The 24,819-nt window shown below is 44.9% G+C and overlaps 2 protein-coding genes across 2 annotated transcripts in view; both read right to left on the bottom strand.

Moving 5' to 3' along the window:
- The window catches only part of atp8b5a (ATPase phospholipid transporting 8B5a), a 96,754-nt gene that overhangs the window by 10,408 nt on the left and 61,527 nt on the right, over nucleotides 1–24,819 (bottom strand). Inside the window, exons 13-22 of the mRNA XM_079516037.1 lie at nucleotides 20,198–20,394; nucleotides 19,447–19,655; nucleotides 18,518–18,561; nucleotides 17,341–17,506; nucleotides 15,453–15,641; nucleotides 14,956–15,071; nucleotides 14,217–14,381; nucleotides 13,690–13,801; nucleotides 11,243–11,348; nucleotides 9,411–9,555 (exon numbers count right to left, since the gene is read on the bottom strand). Coding sequence (XP_079372163.1) covers nucleotides 9,411–9,555; nucleotides 11,243–11,348; nucleotides 13,690–13,801; nucleotides 14,217–14,381; nucleotides 14,956–15,071; nucleotides 15,453–15,641; nucleotides 17,341–17,506; nucleotides 18,518–18,561; nucleotides 19,447–19,655; nucleotides 20,198–20,394 — 1,449 coding nt within the window. The remainder of the gene's footprint in view (nucleotides 1–9,410; nucleotides 9,556–11,242; nucleotides 11,349–13,689; nucleotides 13,802–14,216; nucleotides 14,382–14,955; nucleotides 15,072–15,452; nucleotides 15,642–17,340; nucleotides 17,507–18,517; nucleotides 18,562–19,446; nucleotides 19,656–20,197; nucleotides 20,395–24,819) is intronic.
- LOC306933632 (piggyBac transposable element-derived protein 4-like) lies at nucleotides 1,157–8,147 on the bottom strand (the record flags this gene model as incomplete). Its single annotated transcript, XM_079515949.1, has 7 exons — nucleotides 1,157–3,213; nucleotides 5,771–5,848; nucleotides 5,950–6,012; nucleotides 6,259–6,318; nucleotides 6,647–6,715; nucleotides 6,882–6,974; nucleotides 7,370–8,147. The coding sequence occupies 7 exons, from the start codon at nucleotides 8,145–8,147 to the stop codon at nucleotides 1,646–1,648; spliced, it is 2,709 nt and encodes a 902-aa protein (XP_079372075.1). The 3' UTR covers nucleotides 1,157–1,645.

Raw genomic sequence — 24,819 nt, 5'->3', positions numbered from 1 at the left:
TGCCAGCTATTGACGAGATATTTGAATGCCAATAGAAATATGTGTGATATGACCACAATGTCAAGAAATGTCTCATTTTAAAGCTGCAAGTGTCTACTTTATACAGAAAAAAAGATTATGTTCGTAGCATGTTCCATGGTTGACTAATAAGCATTTTAGTACACCTTGGTTCGAGTGAAAAAGGTTCCCTTCTGAGAACCGATTTTGAGTTACAAGCCGTTTTAGTTTCGTAACGTTTATAGCCCCATATAACACTGTGTGATTTAACTACAGTGACACACAATAGCTCATTTTAAAGCTTTAAATATCTACTTTACCCAGAAAAAAGAAAAAAAGTTTCCAGCATGTTGCATTCTATATTTATGGGCCGTTGAAAACACCATGCTCTGACTAAAGTAGGCCCTGCTTTTAGGCCATTTACACTAATCTTTGAAGTCCTATAAAAAACTGTGTGATATGACTACAGTGACACACAATAGCTCATTTGGAAGCTCTAAATCTCTACTTTACACAGGAGGAAGGACATGTTTCTAGAATGTTGTGTTCTTTACTTACTAGGCAGTTGAATAAACAATAGTTTGAGAAAAAAGGCCCTTTGAGAAATCCAGGCATTTCTGAATGAACTCTTTCAAGGCCAATATAAAGGCCAATATAAACCATGTGATATGATGACCAAGACATGAAATAGCTCAAATGAAACATCAAGGACTCTACTTTACCCAAAAATAATAAGTGTCTAGCATATTCAGTGCTTTACTTCTAGGCAGTTGCATACACCTTGGTTTGAGAAAAGAACACAGCCACTTTTGAATTCTCTCCACCATGAATTTATTTTTCAGGGAGAAATAAGTGTAGTTTACAGACAGTATACATGGAAGTGGACAAGAGATCACTTACACTTGGTTGCGTGCTGAAATCAGCAGATCTACAAACTCACAACGCGTCGTGACGCAAATATAGATAATATAGAAATAGAGAAATAGACAAATAGAAAAACAATCGGCTATTTTCAGCAAGTGTAAAATCAGCCATTACGACGGCATCAAGGCCGGCCAAAATACATTTTAGTCTACTAAATCACTTACACTTGGTTGCGTGCTGACAATAGCAGATCTACAAACTCACAACGCGTCGCGACGCAAATATGGATAATATAGAAATAGAAAAATATAAAATAGAATAGAAAATCGGCTATTTTCAGCCATTACGACAGCATCAAGGCCGGCCAAAATACATTTTAGTCTACTAAATCACTTGGTTGCGTGCTGAAATCAGCAGATCTACAAACTCACAACGCGTCGTGACGCAAATATAGATAATATAGAAATATAGAAATAGACAAATAGAAAAACAATCGGCTATTTTCAGCCAGTGTAAAATCAGCCATTACGACGGCATCAAGGCCCGTCAAAATACATTTTAGTCTACTAAATAAACTGTAGATTTAGTCGACTAAAACTAGACTAACACATCCCAGGTGACTAAAACTAACTGAAAACTACAATCAACATGTGCTGCCAAAAACACTGATACATGGCCATCCTCTTTCAGTACAGCACCTCTTCAAAAACAAAGAAATACAGACAAGAAACATGACATGAAAAAAAAAAAAACTTCGTCCCTCTGTACAAAGGTGCATGTCACATCATTCATAGGGTAGTTCTTGTTCCGTGTGGTACCGGATGTGACATGGACCTTTGTGCAGAGGGACGAAGCACACCACACACTGAAAACAGGTCTCACGGCGTGGGCCCCCCTCTCTGTGTTGGCTACACATCCTGCATCGTTTGCCAGGGTTTTGTTTCTTTAGAGTGGGGGGAAGCTTTTCCAGGACATGGAGTGTTGGCAGGGGTGCAATGTTGGCTGTTAGCCTGACCCTTGGGTTCCTGTAAGGCGCTCTCCGGGTCTCTCGCTTGGGTGTAGACCACTTCAGGATCACTGAATGTATGAAGCTCTTCATGTCTCCACAGCGACCTTCAGGGTTTTGGATACGATACAGGACAAAGGCATTGTACATGCTAATCTGAAAAAGGTACATGAGGAATTTTGTAGTCCACTTCGAGGTCTTCCTGGTCCAGGGATAATAGGTGATGTGCTGGTCCAGCCGATCCACCCCGTTCATCCACTGATTGTAGTCAACCGCCGACTGGGGCTTTTCGTAGGCAAACTGGGTCCCACCTTTCTGCCACTTTAGCACGTTGACCACAGTGTCCTGGTGGAAGGTCGACACCATCCTCACCACCTTGCTATCCCTCCAAGCAACAGACATCACTTTGCCAGTGGTCATGGCTATTCTGTCGTTGGTTTTGAGGGTGGAAAGGCTGGCCTCCTGGATCTCTGGGGGTGGGCCTCTGTTACCCCGAATGGTCCCACAGCTATGGGTCTTCAGTTGGAGGAGGTGCTCACACAAGGACACGCTGTTGTAGAAATTGTCCATGTATAAGACATGACCCTTCCCTGCCAAGTCTCCAAGAAGAGTGGTGACAGTGTCCAACAAGGAGTGGTACTCTCCAATGTACGGCTTCAGGTTATGGCAGTACGCTGTAGAGGAATCTGCTAAGATATAGGATTTAATTCCATACCGTACGGGCTTCAGCGGGTTGTAAACGCGGAAGGAAAGGCGTCCCTTCCATAGCAACGTACCCTCATCTATGGCGATGTTCTGACCCGGTTCAAACATCTCCCGCCATCTCTTCACCAGGTAGTCCAGGATGGGACGGATCTTGAAGATCCGGTCCTCTCTATTCTCCAGGAGATCTGTGTAGTGGAGGAACTTCAATATGAGTTGGAACCGGTTCCGACCCATCACTTTCCCGAAGTACGGCGTGGCCAGTGCTTCGTCTGTTGACCAGTAGTCCGCCAGCTCTGGTTTGTGTATGAGCCCGGTAAGGAAGACAAGACCGAAAAAGTCTTTGAGCTCCTTGAGGTCAAGATCCTTCCATGCATTGACCCTGGATTGGCCCGTTGGTGGCATCGCTGCAATGCTCCGCGCTGCATAAGCATTTGTCTTGTTCACCATCAGAGTCAGCAACTCATCGGTGAGGAAAAGTTCTACAAAGTCAGAAGGCTCTACAGACTGAAGTGCCGCTGCCTCGCTGCGAGGTCCTGTGGTTCCAGTGAATGGTAAGGACTGGGGCTGCCAACCACTCTCATCCAGATGACGCCACTCTGGCTCAATGCGTGAAGTCTGGACACGCCGTGGTTTGCCTCGACCTGAAAAAATAGAAATATATAATTACTTACAATAAACATCAGCGCTAGAGGGAAGCGGCCCGAACTTCTAGTACATACACACATGGATGTACATTGTGTGTGTGTGTTATATGTGAAAAAAAATAAAAAATAAAAAAATCTTCAACCGCTTATCCGTAGTCTGGTTGCGGGGGCAACAGCTCTAGCTGTTGCCCCCGCAACCAGACTACGGATAAGCGGTTGAAGATGGATGGACAGTGTGTGTGTGTGTGTGTGTGTGTGTGTGATATGTGAAAAAAAAAAAAAAAAAAAAAAAAAATCTTCAACCGCTTATCCGTAGTCTGGTTGCGGGGGCAACAGCTAGAGAGCTGTTGCCCCCGCAACCAGACTACGGATAAGCGGTTGAAGATGGATGGACATTGTGTGTGTGTGTGTGTGTGATATGTGAAAAAAAAAAAAAAAAAAAAAAAACTTCAACCGCTTATCCGTAGTCTGGTTGCGGGGGCAACAGCTCTAGCTGTTGCCCCCCGCAACCAGACTACGGATAAGCGGTTGAAGATGGATGGACAGTGTGTGTGTGTGTGTGTGTGTGATATGTGAAAAAAAAAAAAAAAAAAAAAAGAAATCTTCAACCGCTTATCCGTAGTCTGGTTGCGGGGGCAACAGCTAGAGAGCTGTTGCCCCCGCAACCAGACTACGGATAAGCGGTTGAAGATGGATGGACATTGTGTGTGTGTGTGTGATATGTGAAAAAATAAATAAATAAAAATCTTCAACCGCTTATCCGTAGTCTGGTTGTGAGTGCAACAGCTCTAGAGCTGTTGCCCTCACAACCAGACTACGGATAAGCGGTTGAAGATGGATGGACATTGTGTGTGTGTGTGTGATATGTGAAAAAAGAAAAGAAATCCTTCAACCGCTTATCCGTAGTCTGGTTGCGGGGGCAACAGCTCTAGAGAGCTGTTGCCCCCACAACCAGTCTACGGATAAGCGGTTGAAGATGGATGGACATTGTGTGTGTGTGTGATATGTGAAAAAAGAAAAGAAATCCTTCAACCGCTTATCCGTAGTCTGGTTGCGGGGGCAACAGAGCTGTTGCCCCCGCAACCAGACTACGGATAAGCGGTTGAAGATGGATGGACATTGTGTGTGTGTGTGTGTGTGTGATATGTGAAAAAAACCTTCAACCGCTTATCCGTAGTCTGGTTGCGGGGCAACAGCTCTCTAGAGCTGTTGCCCCTAGAGAGCTGTTGCCCCCGCAACCAGACTACGGATAAGCGGTTGAAGATGGATGGACATTGTGTGTGTGTGTGTGTGATATGTGAAAAAAATAAATAAATAAATAAATATCTTCAACCGCTTATCCGTAGTCAGGTTGCGGGGGCAACAGCTGTTGCCCCCGCAAACAGGCTACGGATAAGCGGTTGAAGATGGATGGACAGTGTGTGTGTATGTGATATGTGAAAAAAGAAAAAAATAATCCTTCAACCGCTTATCCGTAGTCTGGTTGCGGGGGCAACAGCTCTGAGCTGTTGCCCCCGCAACCAGACTACGGATAAGCGGTTGAAGATGGATGGACATTGTGTGTGTGTGTGTGTGATATGTGAAAAAAAGAAAAAATCCTTCAACCGCTTATCCGTAGTCTGGTTGCGGGGGCAACAGCTCTAGAGCGCTCTAGATTTCCCTCTCCAATTCACAAAGTATGTACTTGCATATCACACTTACACACACACACACACACAATGTCCATCCATCTTCAACCGCTTATCCGTAGTCTGGTTGCGGGGGCAACAGCTCTAGAGAGCTCTAGATTTCTCTCTCAAATTCACAAAGTATGTACTTGCATATCACACTTACACACACACACACAATGTCCATCCATCTTCAACCGCTTATCCGTAGTCTGGTTGCGGGGGCAACAGCTCTAGCTGCAACAGCTAGAGCTGTTGCCCCCGCAACCAGACTACGGATAAGCGGTTGAAGATGGATGGACATTGTGTGTGTGTGTGTGTAAGTGTGATATGCAAGTACATACTTTGTGAATTTGAGAGAGAAATCTAGAGCTCTCTAGAGCTGTTGCCCCCGCAACCAGACTACGGATAAGCGGTTGAAGATGGATGGACATTGTGTGTGTGTGTGTGTGTAAGTGTGATATGCAAGTACATACTTTGTGAATTGGAGAGGGAAATCTAGAGCGCTCTAGAGCTGTTGCCCCCGCAACCAGACTACGGATAAGCGGTTGAAGGATTTTTTCTTTTTTTCACATATCACACACACACACACACACAATGTCCATCCATCTTCAACCGCTTATCCGTAGTCTGGTTGCGGGGGCAACAGCTCAGAGCTGTTGCCCCCGCAACCAGACTACGGATAAGCGGTTGAAGATGGATGGACATTGTGTGTGTGTGTGTGTAAGTGTGATATGCAAGTACATATACAATACATACTTTGTGAATTGGAGAGGGAAATCTAGAGCTCTCTAGAGCTGTTGCCCCCGCAACCAGACTACGGATAAGCGGTTGAAGATGGATGGACATTGTGTGTGTAAGTGTGATATACAGAAAAATAAACGTACCCCTGCCTGTGCTGCCAACAGCGGCCTCTGGATCAGTGGGCTGGTGAGGTGCAGGCCTTCCTCTTCCCCTTCCCCGACCTAGAATTATAAAGAAATAAATAATTATTTACCATAAACACACTATTTACATATACAATACAATAAATGCATTTTATTTGTGTGAAGAAATGTAATGTTACCTCTGCCTGCTCTGCCAACAGCAGCATCGGGTGGTTGTGGTGTCGCTTCCCTTGCACTCTTAGCTGAAAACACAGTACAATATATATTTATTATTTAGATAAATATAGGATGTGCACACCCAGCTTGAATGACATGCTTGAATAATAACATGCTAAACCCCTTGTACCTAAACTTCTTTGCCTTTTTTTTCACCATTTTTGAATAGTTCAAATAGCCAATCTACAAGCTCACAATACAATATATCGATGTAAATAGACCCCACAGTCTCAGTTGCCATTTAGTTCTGAAATTACATAACTATAGGTTACCTTCCAAGTCAAATGGATCACCACCATCACTGGGCTGGAGAGATGCAGACCTCTTCAGACCTGAAAATGCATATACATAATTACTTATTACCCCCCACACACACACACACACACACACACACATAAATGAATTTTGCATTTTGTGTGCAATAGTGCAGAAATGTAACTGCACTCCTATAGATAATATAGGATGTGCACACCCAGCTTGAATGACATGCTTGAATGACATGCTAAACCCCTTATACCTAAACTTATTTGCCTTTTTTTTTAACCTATTTGAATAGTTCAAATAGCCAATCTACAAGCTCACAATAAAATATATCGATGTAAATAGAGCCCACATACATAATAATTACTTATTACCCCCCACACACACACTGTAGCTTACCTCTGCCTGTCCTGCCAGCACCAACAGCGGCATCTGGTGGCGGGGGAGCTGCATCACGTATTTCGACATCTGAAAATGGCGCAGACCATACAATATATATTTTAGTCAGATAACAACAATCTAGGGTGATGTGCACTATTTTATATGATTATTTTTTTGCTTGAATGACATCATTCAGACAGTCCCAGACAGTTGCAATTTAGTTAGTTCTGAAAATGAATAAAACAAATCTTGCCTCCAGAGTAAAGAGACGACTCATCTTCGTATTCTGACGAGCCGTATTGGTCTGACTCGTCAGAAGAAGTCCAGGTAAACTCGTCAGATCGCTCTACAAAAAGGTAAAAAAAAAAAGAATACAAATCAATATGCATGAATTAGACACTATCCAGACTAACAACTTACATTTTAGCGATTCAAATAAATATTACATAAATAAATAATTACATAAATAGGTCTGGCCTATACGCTTACCATCGGTAAATCGTCGCTCGTCCCTGCCGCTGCGCCGTGCACGCGTCGGTGACCAAGACTGGCCGGAACTCTCGTCTCCAGAATCGAGCCCAGACTTGAGAGGAGATTGATGTAAACTATTGTGCGAGCTGTATGGAGACTCTAGCCGCTGTCTTTCCAACCATGCACGGGTGTGACGGGAACGTGGAGTCGACGCACCCGACACATGAGAAGACTGGGATGATGGGAGGGAAACAGGATGGATGGACTGACCAGGATCGATCGGAATAGAAGACTGGGATAACTTGATCAAATGCTGTGGTTCATCTTCCTCTTCATTCTCGAACTCAGAACCCGTATCAGGCCGGGGGATGGCACGGATAAACGCATCCAGCGTCGACTGACCACGGCCCGGAGCTAGCGGAAGCCTGCGCCCCCCACGGGTACCACTGGACCGGCCACGAGCTGTAACGCTTGGAGCGACACTGGGCCCCGGTATGGCATCGTCGCCAGCAGCACCTCCTCCTCCACCTCCACCACCCCCGCGGCGGTGTTTCGCGACTTTTCCTCGCCCGCCTGGAGCTACACCACTCGGCCCAGGTTTGGACTCGTCGCCAGCAGCACCTCCTCCTCCACCTCCACCACCCCCGCGGCGGTGTTTCGCGACCTTTCCTCGCCCGCCTGGAACTGGAAAGGCTGGAGCTACACCACTCGGCCCAGGTTTGGACTCGTCGCTAACGCGATGATGATGATCACCTCCACCACCGCGTCTCTGGACCTTTCCTCGCCCGGCTTGAATTGGAATTGGAAAGGCTGGAGGCGCTACGGGCCCAGGTTTGGACTCGTCGCGATGATCATCATCATCACCTCCTCCTCCACCAGCACCACCACGGCGGCGTCTCTGGGCCTTTCCTCGCCCGGCTTGACTTGGAAACGCTGGAGCTACGGGCCCAGGTTTGGGATCGTCGGCATGATCATCATCACCTCCTCCTCCACCACGGCTCTTTCCACGCCCCGCAGGACCGTACGGTGTAAGCTTACGAGCCGACATGACACTCAAACTCGGACAACACACGCCAACAAGGTAACAAACTCACTCAAAAATACCGATATCTCGCTCTCTCTCTCAAACACGTCTTCACGCTCCACTTCAATACGACCTACTCCCACAAATCGGTGGGAAAATCACACGCCTTTTTATATGCCAGTATTTGTTTTGATTGGTTTCCTTTGATTTTTAGGCGTTGTTTAGGCGATCGGTCGCTTGTTTTGCATTACGGGGCAGCTAGACCTCGGAGCTAAAACACATAAAGTTGTTGTTTTTTTTTTCTTTTGATGTGATGCTGTGCTGATGTCTTGTGTGCAAACATATAGCTTTGATCAGCGTTTTTCCTATCGTTCGTTGGCTTGGGACCTGGGGTCAGAGTGACACAAATAAAAAAATGGAGAGAAAGTTGTCGTTTTTTTTTTTTTGGTGGTTGTGTGGAATGGGTTACCGGAGCCGCGGCTTCCCCCCCCTCCCTCCCCCTGGAGCTGCTGTTGTGTGGCTGGCTGTTGTGCTGTTGTGATGGCGTTGTGTGGTCCTTTGATCAGCGTTTTGTATTGTTTGTTGGCTTGGGACATTGAGGTAATTCCGACACAGATGAAAGGAGGTGTAGAAGTGTTGAATGACTGTGCTATGATAGCCACGGTTCACACGACGGCCGACGCTCATGTTTCAGGGCTACTGAATGTTGTGATTTACATTTGGGGGGTAATAACATTTGAATAAGCCTTGTTGTGCTGTAGTGACTGTAGTGGCTGAACAATTAATTGTGAACCAACCATTGATCACAGCAACACGACACTTTGTGACAAGTTGGGTAAGACCCCCCCCTAGCCTGTGCACCCAAAAACCGTCAATCCGTCAATTCCGTCAACGGTAGGTCTGGATTAATTAATCCAATCCGTCAATTCCGTCAACGGTAGTCTAAGGGTTAAGACGTTCTACAAGCTCAAAATGTTCATCATCGAAGCATCAAAGTAGGGCTACAACAAGCGATTATTTTCTTTACGATTAACCAGATTATTTTATACTTTTGTATACGTGTTGTGAGCTCGTTATCCATATCAAATAAAAACTCATTGATTTAGCCTATAATGACATGCCGGAAATAGGGAAAGATAATTAAACAATTATCAATTAAAAACACTATTGACCCATTTGTTCGATTAACGGTTGCAACCCTAAACCTAAACATGCCAAATCAGATGTATAATGTCATTAGACTGCATGCATATGACAGGCCTAATGTAATATTGTCTTGTCTCGTACCAGACTGTGTCCATTTATAACCAGGCCGTATTCTCCATTCACCAGCTCATCGCTCACTACTTCCTTCCTGTTACCCACAGTCCTCTCTGGCAGGAAGACTGAGTCGTCCACTGCGTCGTCTGGTTTCATCGTGGCCCTGGCGTTCCTGCCCCGTGACAAAACACACAACAACAACACATCTGTCACCTGCTTCTCATTAGCCTGGGGTCCACCTATGCTTTCTATGGCATAGGCAGCTCCCGGCAGGATCCGCCGGGAGAATCAAGACGCAGCTGTGCGACATGAGACTAATTAATTAGAGTGACAGAGAGAGGAGTGTGTGTGTTTACGGGTGTTTCTCCCTGGAAATAAAAACGTCTGGGTTTCCGAGGCTAGCTTCTCATAAACTCAGACAATAGACTATCTACAAGAATTCACAACGCATCGCAATGAGATACCCGTTGTGAGCTTGTAGATCACCTACAGTATTTGAGCTATTTTTATGATTTCTTTTAATAAAATACACCCCAAATCTGTCAAAAATGTATCTAAAATTAGCAGTTGGATTTTGTTTTTAATTATTCATTTTCATTATTTTTTAGGAGGCTTTTTTACAACATACCCCCAAATTTCTGTTCCATTCTGATCAAACAGAGTCAGGGTGCTGCTTTTGTGCATATTATATCAAGTGTCCTTGAGTGGGTAACGTTCCAAATGGCCCCGTACGGGTGTGTAACTCTGAGAGTGTACGCGTGGAACTTACGGGTCCATTTGGTTCCATTTGTACACTCTCAGAGTTATTATGGGGGTGCTTGAAATGTAAGAGTTTGAGAACCACTGCACACTAAATGGAACAGAACAGTGTCATCTGTAACATAGATATATATAAACTCTAGATAGCTCACCCGCGCTGTTGGCCAATGGAGAGCGACGTCGTTACGTGGCGGCCATCGTACCTCGGTGCCACATAACATTGTGTCTATGGGGCATGTACTCTTAAATGACCATAACTTGCTCAATTTTCAACCGATTTTCAAACGGTTTGGTTTGTTATAAACGTCAGAGACGTCCGCATACTTATATGCTTTTATACGACGTTCATATAAAAAATAAATAAAGCAGATAAGCGTCCTGAATCATAGCCACGTTGACAACGTTTGTAATAAACCAACCCGTTTGTAAATCCGTCAAGATTTGAGCGAGTTATGACTGTTTCTGTTTGAGCTGCCATTGAACATACTGTACTGTAGCCCCGAAGTAAGATGGCTGCCGGGTGAACAACGTCAGAAACTCCGCCTTGAGCCATCTAGTGTTTATATATATCTATGATCTGTAACACCTGTGGAGGAAGTAGGGAACCGGCCCAGAAGCAAGGACTATTAAAAGAGGACAGGAAGTGAAGACCGTACGGTGGACTCTGGTTTCTCCCTGGAAGGAAAGAAACAATGGGCTATATAGGCAGCCAACACTTCAACGTTTCTTTCCTTCCAGGGAGCAACATGGAGTCCACTGTACGCTCTTCGCTTCCTGTCCTCTTTTAATAGAGACGTCACCGGATTTCTCCTCCCATCCACTTGCATTAAGTTGCTCAAAAGCGCATGAGGCGATTTCACTCCTCCTTCCGGGTAACATAGTGCATTCTGGGATGGATTGGGCCAATGAAACAGCGCTCACGTGTCATCATGAACGTGCGCAATGATAGTCAACGGACCAGCGCTGGCCCAGCGCTACAATACCAAATTCGGCCACTATGTCCATTTCGCCTCAGGGTTTCCTCCGGGTGCCGTCTCTATTAATATATACTCTTGTCTAATCTAAGGCATAGAGCCTATTGGTTGAGGAGTGCTTCTGACCTGAGTTCCTGCCTGACCTCCTCAGGCGTGTGTGCAGAGATGACGAACACCTCGTTCATCTCCTCGCGCAGCATGTTGCAGGAGTAGCCGATGTTCTCCGCCGTCTCTGTCGCAGGAAGAGTCAAAGTCGTACGATTTGTCACACACACGTTACCGCTGTGACATTTGTTCTCCACATTTGACCCATCTCTTGGAGCGGTGAGCCGCAGCCGAGGAGCGGTGAGCTGCAGCCGTGCCGCGCTCGGGAATCATTTCATTAGTTGATTTGACCCCCCAATCCAACCCATTGATGCTGAGTGCCAAGCAGGGAGGCATTGGGTCCCATTTTTATAGTCTTTGGTAGAACAGTTGTCTGATAAACGTATCAGTGGTGCTCAAACCTTTTCATGTCAAGGACCCCCAGCATTATCTGTATTTGGCCGCCGATCCCCATCTGAAAATATTTTCTTCAAGGGACCCCCAGAGTTAAAAATGTTCATTGTGAAAGAATATATATTCAAAGATGTGCACATTTTCATGATTTTTCAAAAATAGATTGAGCTTGATCTTGTATATATCTACTATTTTTCAACAGCTAAAGTTTAAAATAATGGTTAAAGTGGTTAAAACGCTAAGGTGACACAGATGCGTTCCAGGTCTAAAACCGGGGAAGCATCTGTGTCATTTTAGATCAATTCTGCCTATGAGGTAACCTGACTCCGCCAGATGGGGCAGCAGAGAGTACACTGGGTTCCCCCCTCCTGCTCCCATCTGGGAACTCTCAGGCAGACTTGATGCCCGGCCACAAAACGGCCTGGCCAATCAGCAGCAGCTAGAAGCTAGAAGCTGCTGCTAGAAGCTGCTAGAAGCTGCTGCTGATTGGCCAGGCCGTTTTGTGGCCGGGCATCAAGTCTGCCTGAGAGTTCCCAGATGGGAACAGGAGGGGGGAACACAGTGTACTCTCTGCTGCCCCATCTGGCGGAGTCAGGTTACCTATGAGGGTGGATTCTGCCAATGCTTTTCAATGGGAACAGAACGGTTTGTTGCCATTTGCTGATTTAACGTTCCCGTTGAAAAGCATAGTTCGGTCCACACCCGAACAAGAAGCATCAAACACAGGAGATATGCTTGCATCAAAGGCAGAACAAAGGCAGAACAAAGGCAGAACAAAGGCAGAACAAAGGCAGAACAAAGCCAACAGAAGAGTAGGCTGGGTGAGGCAGGTGAGGTTTTGGAAGCAGGTGTGTATAATCAGGGCAGTGGCCGTCAAGACACATGAGGCAAGCAATCTCTTTTTGAAGGAAGGGACGCGGCGGGCGCCGGGCCACGACACTCATCATGGGTGGGAAATCTCACACCGGAAGTTCTATGAAATACATGGCAGTGAATGGAGCCGGCTTGACCAGCTCATTGGTCACAAACACTATTTATGAACGATTTTATGAAAGATAAAATATGGTTGTTTTCTAGTCACTTGTTTTTCGATGTGCACAGTACACAATTGTATAGAGCGTCGCAGTCCCGCCCCTACCATGGACCAGGAAATGATTCTCTGTTCATTTTCCTCATAGACATTTCAGAAAGTATTTATTTAAAGACGTTTACGCCGCGGACAAAGCCAACTCGAGTCGTGACAAATCATGACAAATCATTTGGGCCGAACAAATAATTAGAAAGAAGAAAAAAAAAACGGCAGGTTACAACACTTTTTTTGTTGTTTTTCCTTCTTTGTAATTATTTGTTTGGTCCAAAATATTGTTCGTGTTGTCATGAGTTGTCACGACTCGAGTTGGCTTTGTCCGCGGCGTAACCGTCTTTAAATAAATACTTTTTGAAATGTCTATGGGAAAAATACATTGGGATTCATTTCCTGGTCCATGGTAGGGGGCGGGACTGCGACGCTCTATTGAGGCATCAATTATTGAGGTATCGTTTCTGGATCGGAGGTATCGCAAGATTTGGTTGCCACTTGCCAGACAGGAAATGGTGGACACTCCTGATACTTGGCACGTTCGGAAACATACTTTGTGCTTTTTAGATACCTCTATAAAATGATATAGTGTAGCAACACCACAGAAAACAATGTGTGATATGTCTTCCTTTATTTTCCTAAGCCGAGTATTTTATAAAGTTCTCAATCGTTCAGAAATAGTGTTTGTTCATACAGTAAGCTGTCCAGCCGGCTCTCATAGACTCCAATGTTATTTCACCAAATTTCCGGTGTGAGTTCGACACCCACTGCGACAAATCTGCTGGCTGTCCCTTCCTTAAAATAAATAAGGTTCCTTGACATGAGGCAGGAAATTAACTGAACTACAAAGCAAAACTTAGTAATAAAATAAAACAGAAAGCACAAAAAACACGACTACAAAATAAAACTAGGAACAACGGCATGTAAGAGCAGAGAAAGGCAGGCATCTTAATCATGAACCAGATATGACACCGCTGGGTTGTTTTAGATGGATTACCTTGCTTGTCTCCCGTCAGCACCCAGATTTTAATGTCCGCCTTGGATAACTGTTCGATGGTCTGTGGCACTCCGTCTTGGAGTTTGTCTTCTATGGCTGTGGCCCCTAATAGCTTGACACATGGACAACAGACAACAAAAAATCAATACATTATTGTGAGATGACTGTCAACAAAGCATTTCACCAATAGGGGCTGTGTCCATGCACAGAATGGGGAAACCGCTCAAATATCATGTCCAAGGCGCTTCTTATTAAATGTGTGTTTTCAGACATTTAACTACTTAAACGTACTTTGTAAACTTGACCTTTGGCCCTGTACTTGGCCTGCTCTTTTTCCCCTGTACACAAAACCCTGTCCCCCCCCCCACCTGCAGTATTACTGAGGACCACTAGGGCTTCCGGACATGTTTACAACAAAGGCGACAAAGGCAACAAAAGCAATGCTAAGTAAAATATAATATAAAATGAAATATACAATGAGAATAAAAATAAAAAATTAAATAACACCATGTCTCTGGTCTTCCTACCAGCAGGTCTTTCTCTATCTCCTCATACAGCTGGTCCAGTTTGTCCTCGCGGTCCTCCAGGGCCGTGCTGGCCTCATGGTGGCGCTGTTTCCACTGGCTGAAGTACTCCTCATCCAGATCCTTGTATGCTAGGGCAAGGGTTCGCAAGCCCTCCCCCGCAAACTCCTAGAGGACACACACACACGCACGCACACACACACACACACACACACACACACACACACACACACACACACACACACACACACACACACACACACACACACACACACACATGTAAAAATTAGTAGTATTTCATGGAGGTGTGGGGTTGAAAAGTAGTTTTTAACTGAATACATAATATATGTCAAGCGCATCATTTTAAGTAGTTTAATATATTTTTGGACAGGGTCTGCTTGTTCCACTTTCGTCCTCAGTGTCAATTTTTTTCATTTTTATTTGAAAAACTGGTGCGTCAAAAACCGGTGCGTCAAAAAACGCACCGGTTCAATTTGAATGCACGCGTCGCCGTCAACGCAACGCAACGCGGGCAGTGGAGCCACCCTCAATTGATTAAAAAGGGAACATTCCCTGACGGTGACGGAGACGCGACACTGACGCGCCCGGTGGAGCCCTGGTGTTACACACCATAAAAACAATTTATCTTGTGAGGACCAGGGAAATTACCCTCACAATGTTTATTTCTCAAAAACACACGCACGCACGCACGCACGCACGCACGCACACCCAGAATACTGACATTGAGGTGTTCTGTGGTGACGTCCATCAGCTTGGTGCAGGACTTATGCAGTCTCTCATAGACAAGAGTGTCTGCTCCTTTACAGTACAGGGACAGCTTCCCCTCTGGACTCCGCACTATGCACACACACACACACACACACACACACACACACACACACACACACACACACACACACACACACACACACACACACACACACACACACACACACACACACACACACACACACACACACACACACACACACACACACACACACACACACACACACACACACACACACACACACAAAGGTGAATGTGAAAGTTGTACAAAGTTGACTTGCCACACAACACTCGCCTACCCTTGAAGACCTAAATCGTTGGGCTACTATGTCTGGCAGATTTCACCCACCTGCTACAAGCTCGCATTGGCCATATGGTGACAAATCTTGAATGTGTGAGAACTACTAGTTCAGAAGGTTTGTAGAATCAAGTTCCAAACAGCTAGTTTACCTATGACGGACATCCTCTTGCGCACGTTGTCGAAGTCCAGGATGGCCAGCAGCTGGTAGCGGCGCTGCTGTCCCATCTCCACGATGGTGACGCTGTCCGGCGTGCGGAAGCGGAACACGAAGCCAAAGTTCCGAGCGGCGGTCACCAGCGCGCCTTCGTCTGGAGACTGGGCCTGGTAGTGGAGCTCACCTGAAGCAGCAACAGCAGGCACGTTCATTTTGACGCAGAACAAAAGTCTGCTTTTTAAACCACTTGCAATCTGGTGTCCAGACCTTTGTCTTCTATCGTATCATATGTACAGTATATGTTTTTTGTATCTCTTAAATTTGTATCCCATTTTTCACGCAATGTCAATTGTCGTAATCCTGCCAACCTGGGGAGAGCCCCGGGCTGAGCTCATGCTTCCTTCAGTGAATGAGGAGTGGGCAGGCCCTGGTAGGACGTACTGTACCCGGTGCCCCGACTGACCCGGGGGAGACAGTATAGAGACCAGGATTACTGCAAGTGTTTTGTGAGGGTACGTACCCTAGGCTTGCAGGTGATTATCTTTTCGCATTATGTAGTGTTGGAGTTTGGAAGTGCTCGTTATTTATCGCTTCCAAACTCCAACACAGGTGAAAAAATAATCACCTGCAAGGAATGTCTTGACAGAAAGTAGCTCATATAGTCATAACATGTCTAAGGTGAATTTTTATGAAACAAACACTTTGCAGTTTGAGCATAATTCAAGCTTTTCGTACAGCAGCAATGTTGGTGAGTTTGACGTTGTTTAATACAATCAGATCAGATCAGCCGTTTCTGTTTGGAACGTCGCTATTTTTAAATAATACATCGTCATGTTGGCTTGTATTTTTAAATAATACATCGTCATGTTGGCTTGTATTTTTAAATAATACATCGTCATGTTGGCTTGTATTTTTAAATAATACATCGTCATGTTGGCTTGTATTTTTAAATAATACATCGTCATGTTGGCTTGTATTTTTAAATAATACATCGTCATGTTGGCTTGTATTTTTAAATAATACATCGTCATGTTGGCTTGTATTTTTAAATAATACATCGTCATGTTGGCTTGTATTTTTAAATAATACATCGTCATGTTGGCTTGTATTTTTAAATAATACATCGTCATGTTGGCTTGTTGTGGAGACACTTTTGTCAACATTAGATTTTTTGCCATGGACATTATGAATGGACAATAATATTATAGTCTGTAACTCTGAGAGCGTTCGAATGGAACCAAATGGACCCGTAACGTCTTTGCAAATAAAACATCTGAGAACCACTAGTACTAGACTATAGTGGACTCCTTTTTTTTAATGTTTTTTTTTGTGGCTTTCGCCTTTTATTTTATATTTTTTATGGAGGGACAGACAGTAGGCTGACAGGAAATGGGGAGAGAGATGGGGGGGGAAGATATGCAGTAAGGGCTGTCGGGATCGGGAGTCGAACCCGCGGCACACTGCCAGGCTGGATTACCAGCCAAGGTGCCTGGACCACTGAGCCATGGCCCAGGCCTATAGTGGACTCCTAATGTGCCCTAGTGATTGTCACACATATTCTGAAGAAAACCCGGAGACTTGACATTCAGTAATTGGGTCAAAATAAGAACATTATAATGGTGTTTAACCCATTTTGACCTGAGATCAGATTCTAAAAATGTCTTCTACATCCTGACAGTTTTCTGAAAAAGCTATGTTTCTATGTCAGTCGTTCTTCGATTTTTCAAAAATAGCAGACCTACAAGCTCGTAGCGCGCCACTCGGTGGCGCGCTATGAGCTTGTAGATCTGCTATTTTTAAATAGCTAAAGCATAACATAATGCTAACACCAAAAGTGCCACGGACATGACCGGGTGGTTTGTGACCCCTTGGCCCTCCCTCACCCTCGGTCTTCTCCTCGGCCATGACGGTGTGGCACAGAGCCAGCAGCCTGAAGAAGGCGTGGACCTCTGGGTTCTCCAGCTTCACCGCCTCCACCAGGGAGTGGTCGTGGAACACGAAGCGCGGGTCAGCCAGCGGGTTGAAGGAGAAGTCCACCCTCTCTGTGTACTGCAGGGAGCAGAGAGAGATATTCTTAAAGGACCACTTCACCCCTTTTCAACATCTCTTCATATAATTGGTCCTCACTCACATTTTTTCCTACTCAGTCTGTGTCTCATAGGAGGGCTTTGGGCAGTTCGGACACCCGTCCACCAGTGACATCATCATTAGGCAGATTTTTTTTAAAACAAGATTTGTTTTAAAATATATTTAGATTTTTATTATCGTGAGAACGATGGCTTCAACTTTTGCATTGCAACTTTTCAGGAAAAGAAAGCCTGCCATTTCTATTAGCTTGGATTCACCATCGATGAGGTCACTGGTGGACGGGTTTCTGAACTGCCCACAGCCTTCCTATGAGACACAGACTGAGTAGGAAAAAATGGTGGTATTTTATCATGAACATTAGTTAGGACTAACTATAGGAAGAGAAGTTGAAAAGTGGTGAAGTGGTCCTTTAAAGACGGGGGTACTTCAAAATAAAATGCCCAAATTAACCATTTCATTTGGGCATTTTATTTTGAAGTTTCACCCTGAAAAGCCAAGCGCACTGATCTTGAAACCAATCAGAACAACGCATCCCTCCAGGCTATGGGACTCTGTGACTCTGTTTGTAAACAGAGTCACAGAGCGACAGCTGCAGCAAAGCTCATGGCTTATTCTAACATATAATGTTTTCAGATACATATTTTAGCGTGCTGCTGAAGTTTAAACCGAGTAATACACTGTCTGGATGTCATCTTGAATGGGATTTAAAACGGTGTAGTTTGTAATCAAAACCACCTGTGTTTGGAGGACGATGCAGCAATGGGAATCAAACGGGTGAGCTTCATTTTTTATTGGCTTTGTTTTATTGATTTGGGCCTCGACACGTCATCAGGCAGGACGTGACTCACAGGGTTCAATGGGTTGAATTATTTTGTAGTGACATTCTTTTGCGTTTTATTTTATTTTATACAGTATATTCTTTGTGTTATGCTTCCGTTCTATTTGAGCTTGTATAGATGTGGTCCAACTCACCTCAGTGATCTCTACTCTCTGGCCGGTGTAGTCACACACATCCCCTGGAATGAATGGAGGGAAAACCAGTTCACATACAGCTTGTTATGTTATTATATGGAGTTGTGTGCACACATAGACATCAAAGGGGGCTTCAGCCCCTGCCCTTTTTCCCGTATATAAAACAACTGCCCTCTCCAGACAACAAATGCAGCATTTACTATGGTGAAAGAAATGCAAATGCCGAGTGGAGTAGAAGTAAACGTAATGGAAATTGGAAATAAAAAAAAATACCTCGATATTTTTAATTAACTCACTCACTGCCGGTGTTACTTGCGTTACGTGTGTGCGCGTTACGTGTGTGCGCGTTACTTAGTGGCGTGCACAGATAGACACTAGGGGGTGCTAGAGCACCACCACCTCCCCTTGCAATGTGCCCTTTTTTGAGTGGTGTAAACCACTCCTACAACTGGCTTTTGTGTGCAGAAAAAAATGAGCATGGTTGCTATGTTCAAAATAATTTCTGACGTAATTAAATCACACCCGGGTGAACTGGATGACCGTAGCAACCATGCTCATTTTTTCTGCACAAAAAAAGCCAGTTGTGAAATCACATCCGGGTGTGATTTCATTACGTCAGATCAGAGCTGATCAGGCTATATAATACCTCACCTATATAATACCTCACTTTACCTCACCTCACCTTACACCACTCAGTTCACACGGGTGTGATTTTTGTACCGTGTACAGTATGTGGACCATGGTGACATTGATCAATTCTTGATAAAAAAATCTTCTAATATATTATTTATGCCCCAGAATCTATAAATCTTACACTATTAAGGCAACCGGCCGCTTCCACGCGCTGCACAAGGTGCCCTTTTTTCACTTCAGCACCTGCCCCTCTAAATATCTGTGCACGCCACTGGCGTTACTTCCTGGAGTCTCACCGTAGGACTTCCCGTTGACGGAGCACTTGTTGAAGGTCATGATGTTCTGGGTGAGCGTGCCCGTCTTGTCGCTGAAGATGTACTTGATCTGGCCCAGCTCCTCGTTCAGCGTGGTGGTGCGCGCCTCGGCCGGGGTGTCACTGCGGGCGTGGTACATCTTCCTGTCCCAGTCGATGTAGAAGCTGTTCCCCAGGCGGATGATCTCCACGCTAAGGAAGCGTCGTCGAGGAAAAATACATAAAAATAAAATAAGATCACACCATAATGTGAAGTGAGCGGTGCGTTGGAGTGTCGGGGCGTGCTTAGATCGGTGAACTAACAGGTTTCCGACCGGCACAGTGACAGTGAACCACGTGACCGGGCTGTTTTCTGCCCCCTCGATGTCGTAACTCTGTCTTACACTATGGCTCTGGGCTATCCTTACCTTGACACAGACCCTCCTACAGCAGTGGTTCCTAAAGTGGGGTCCGGGGACCCCCAGGGGTCCTTGAGGGAGTTCCAGGGGGTCCCTATAGCTAAATGATAGTTTAGAACCAAATTGACCCTTATGGGTCTGTAACTCTGAGGTTCCATTTGTACACTCTCAGAGTTAAATTAACATAGATTTTATAATATAAATTGGGGTCCCAGAGATAGAAATGCCATTAAATGGGGGTCCTAATGCATGTCAAAACTGGGGGTCCTTGAAATTAAAATGGTTGAGAATCACCGCTAGAGCCGTAACAATCTTTTAAAATGTACAGTACAGTACCTGACGTAGAGTGAGATGGGCACCACGGTGTTGAGGATGATGACGTAGGACCAGAAGGTGAGGAAGGCGGAGAGCGCGGCGCTGTCCGTGCCCTCCTGGCGGGGCAGGAACACGGTGAACTGGGAGCCCTCGTTCAGCTCCCAGATCCAGTTCCCCACGGCCAGGATGGAGCACATGAACGCCAGGAACAGGAAGATCTGTTAGGCCCGGCAGAGACACAGACACACGCAGCCACGCACGCACGCACGCACGCACACAGACAGACAGACACGTTGTTGGTATTATTATTATCATCGTCTCTTTATGTCTCCCATATTTCAACATTCTACAAATGTCTTCTAATTATTATATATTTTTAACGTACGTTGATATAATATAGGTGTTTTAACACCTTTTCATGTCAAGGACCCCAACAATGATGTATTTGGCTGCAGAACCCCATCTCAAAATAGTTCAAGGGACCCCCAGAAGCAAATATTTGAGTAAAAAATTGCTTAAGAAAATAAGAAGAAATATATATACACACACACTACAATGAGCTTGTATATCACTAGAATTTTGCGGGCCTTCGGCCCGCTCATCCCAGAGTTGCGTTGCCCCGCGTTGCGATACAGAAGTCCACAGATACAGAAGTCCACAGTGACACGCGTTTTATGCAGCTGTTTTGTGTTGCAGCGCGTGCGCGCGCGCACGTGTGTAGTGTTGTTGTTCTTATCCATATATGCGCCTCGGTTCGTCCCGTTTGTTCCACGCCAGGTGTCGACGCAGTCGTTGGCGCAATTTTCGTGTTTGCATGATGTTAACTGTGTAGGCATACCATATTCTGAATTACCAAAAAGAGGACACATGCGCGCGTGCATGTGGATGTGCACATGCGCGTGCATGTGCATGTGTGGTGCGTGGGCGGTTCTGTTAAATGCAGATGTCAAAATAATCTATAGCCTAACAATAAATGGATCAAATATGCTCTATTAGTTATGTATTTTTTTAAAGCAGTGGCTCTCAAAGGTGTGATCCAGGGACCCTCATGGTTCCTTGAGGGGGTTCCAAATGGACCCATTATAGGTCTGTAACTCTGAGAGTGTACAAATGGAACCAAGTGGACCCTACAGGTCTGTAACTCTGAGAGTGTACAAATGGAACCAAATGGACTCTTTTATAACTTTTAACTCTGATAGTGTACAAATGGAATGAAATGGGACTCTTATGGGTCCATTTGGTTTTACTCTCAGAGTTATGGGGGTCCTTGAAATTAAAAAGGTTGAGAACCTGTATGCAATGGCTTATGTCTTGTAAAAAGAGAGACCAGCCTATTCTCCAAACCATCATATGTTATGCTTTGCTAGGTTGTACAAATTAATATTGGGTCAATATAATTTGCAGGGCTCACGTGTGTGCTCTCTCTCTCTCTCGCTCTCTTCTCTCTCCTCCCTCTCTGGGGTGTGTGGGGGGGGGGGATTAGTTGCGCTGCCTTCGACAGTGCTATACTTCTCCAGCAGCGGTGCAGAACCGAGAGAGTGACACATTCTTTTGGATGTAAACTGCGCAACTTTTAGCTTTAAAGTTCGGATTGTGTAGTCGCACCGGTGCTACAAAGTGAATGTTACAACTCGCACGGTGATATGTTAAGTCGCAAATGCGAGTACCTAGTCGCACTGTCGAGCCCTGTGTAGTGTAGTGGCATTGTCGCTGCATCGCGAGGCGATCCAAAATCCCCCCCCGCGCACGCACGCACACACACACACTGTACGTAGCTGTTTGTTGTTGCAGCGCGCGCGTGTGCGTGTAGTGTTGGTGTTGTTGTTCGTATCCATATATGCGCGTCGGTTTGTCCCGCTTGTACCACGCCAGGTGTCGACGCGGTCGTGTTAGCATTATTGTAACTGTCCAAGTTAGAATCAGTGTGTGCGGTGTGTAGTTCTTCTTCTTCTACGTTGTTTTGGTATGTGTGTGTGTGTGGGTCACGTGGTGGGCTTTGAGCAAATGGGAGAGGGAATGTAGTGTTGCCAGGTCCGCGTATTGTAAGCGAGTGGTAGTGTGTGTAAGTAGCGTGTTGAATGGCATTGTTCCTGTGGTTGTTTTCATAGACGTGGCAACAAATTAGGCGGGGGTGTCGGTGCTTGTGGCGTGTTTGTGTTTATTATTGATATTGATATTGTTTGCGAGTGTGGACGGGAGCCGGCTTTAGTGGCAGTGCAATGACAATTTTTACGCGGGTGGTGTTGAGTGTGGGCGTGCGGCGCGACATGAGGAGATAGCCGTGGATCGACGCGGAGGGTAAGTCTGTGACGTCTTAGTGTGTTGTTGCAGTGTGTGTTGCTCCTGCTTGGGCTTCGGCACCCAGCGTGTCAGTGACGTAGTAGCTGGTGACTTTGGGTATTGGGTTGCGTACATGTTTTCAATTGTATAATAGATTGTATATCCATTGTATATCCATTATGTTTGAATAGCCAACAAATGTGCTAGCTCAAATCTAAAATGGCACAGATGCTTTTTTTAATGGGTTAAATCAGTGTGGTTGTCAAGCTTTTTCATGTCACGGACTCCTAGGTTGATGTGAATTTGGTCACAGAGCCCACATCTGAAAATATGTTTTGCCAGGGACCCCCCCCAGAAGAGAAGATTTATGTAAAAAAAAATATATATATATACACAGTATAGTTTTTTGTTTTTCCCCCAAAAAAATAGCAGATCTACAAGCTCACAAGCCTGTTTTTGTATAGCCAACATATCAATGGATAATGGTGTTAAAACCGGGCCTAGAGTGCTGCTGTTTTAACACATTTTGCTAGGGATCCCCTGGAACCCCCCTCCTCCAAGGACCACTGGGGGTCCCCGGACCCCACTTTGAGAAACACTGTCGCAAATGAATGACTTATTCATCGTTGGCGTCACGTAGCATTGGAGTAGGATGTAGCACGTAGCATGTAGCACGTAGCATGTAGCACGTAGCATTGGAGTAGGAATCAGCCCTAGTTTTGGTTTAGCCTATAATAGTAACCTTGGCCTGGCTGCTTAACCCATTTTGGGCGGGAACCCCTTTTGGTGTTAGCATTATGTTATGCTTTAGCTATTGAAAAATAGCAGATCTACAAGCTCATAGCGCGCCACCGAGTGGCACGCTACGAGCTTGTAGGTCTGCTATTTTTGAAAAATCGAAGAACGACTGACATAGAAACATAGCTTTTTCAGAAAACTGTCAGGATGTAGAAGACATTTTTAGAATCTGATCTCAGGTCAAAATGGGTTGAAAAAAATAAAGAGATGAAAATCTCAATGCGATTTTTTTTTACCCTGGTTATATAAAAGATCAAACATAACATATGCAGCATAACCCATTTTGGTGTTAGCATTATGTTATGCTTTAGCTATTGAAAAATAGCAGATCTACTAGCTCATAGCGCGCCACCGAGTGGTGCGCTACGAGCTTGTAGGTCTGCTATTTTTTAAAAACGACGGACATAGAAACATAGCTTTTTCAGAAAACTGTCAGGATGTAGAAGACATTTTTTAGAATCTGATCTCAGGTCAAAATGGGTTGAAAAAAGATAAAGAGATGAAAATCTCAATGCGATTTTTTTTTACTCTAGGGTTATATAAAAGATCAAACATAACATAACATAACTAGCATAAAGGAAGGGGGCACCCAGATTCGAACTAGGGACCTCTTGATCTGCAGTCAAATGCTCTACCACTGAGCTATACCCCCCTCTCTGTGCTGCACGTGGCAGAGTTATTTTTGTACTGCGCTGTGCTGAATGGCAGCCACGGGGCCTCCTCCTCAGCTGTTCAACCAGTGATAGAGAAAATACTGCAAACGAGACCAGTGCTGGTCTCTATCAAATGTGTAGCCTACTTCAGGGGTTTTCAACCCGTGGGTCGCGACCCCTCGGGGGGTCGCCAAATTATTTTAGGGGGTCCCCAAATTATATAAAAAAAAAAAAAAAAAAGCTCGTAGCGCGCCACTCGGTGGCGCGCTATGAGCTTGTAGATCTGCTATTTTTCAATAGCTAAATTATAACAATGCTTAAAACACCAAAAGGGGTTCCCGCCCAAAATGGTTTAAGATTATTGTAGCAGTCAATTTATATTGGGGGTCGGGAGGGGGCGGGGCGGGGGTCCCGAGACATTGCCAAAGCATTTCCGGGGGTCCCCGGCCAAAAACGTTGAGAACCCCTGGTGTAGCCTACTTGAGCTACAAAATAAAAAATATTTTTTTTTAAATATGGATGCATTGTTGTATTTAAATGTAGAGATTTTTATAAAATATTTAAAGGTTTTCCAGGAAGAAAAAAATAAGAAATAATAGTGGAAATAGCCGATCTAAAAGCTGATGATTGTAGATTGTATCTAACAGTTTTCTGAAAAGCCTATGTTGCTATGTCAGTGGTGCTCTATTTCTATAAACTATTTCATGTCAAGAACCCCTAGAATTATATGTATTTGGCTGCCGACCCCCATCTGAAAATATGTTGTTCCAGGGACCCCCCAGAAGCAAAGATTTGAGTTAAAAACATTCGCTCTGAAAGAATATATATTCAAAGATTTGCGCCACATTTTTTCAAAAATAGCACATCTACAAGCTCGTAGCACGGCACTCAGTGCTGCGCTACGAGCTTGTG

This window comes from Electrona antarctica (assembly GCF_951216825.1).
Source record: "Electrona antarctica genome assembly, chromosome: 12".
Taxonomy (NCBI): domain Eukaryota; kingdom Metazoa; phylum Chordata; class Actinopteri; order Myctophiformes; family Myctophidae; genus Electrona; species Electrona antarctica.
This window is presented reverse-complemented; position numbering and strand designations above follow the sequence as displayed.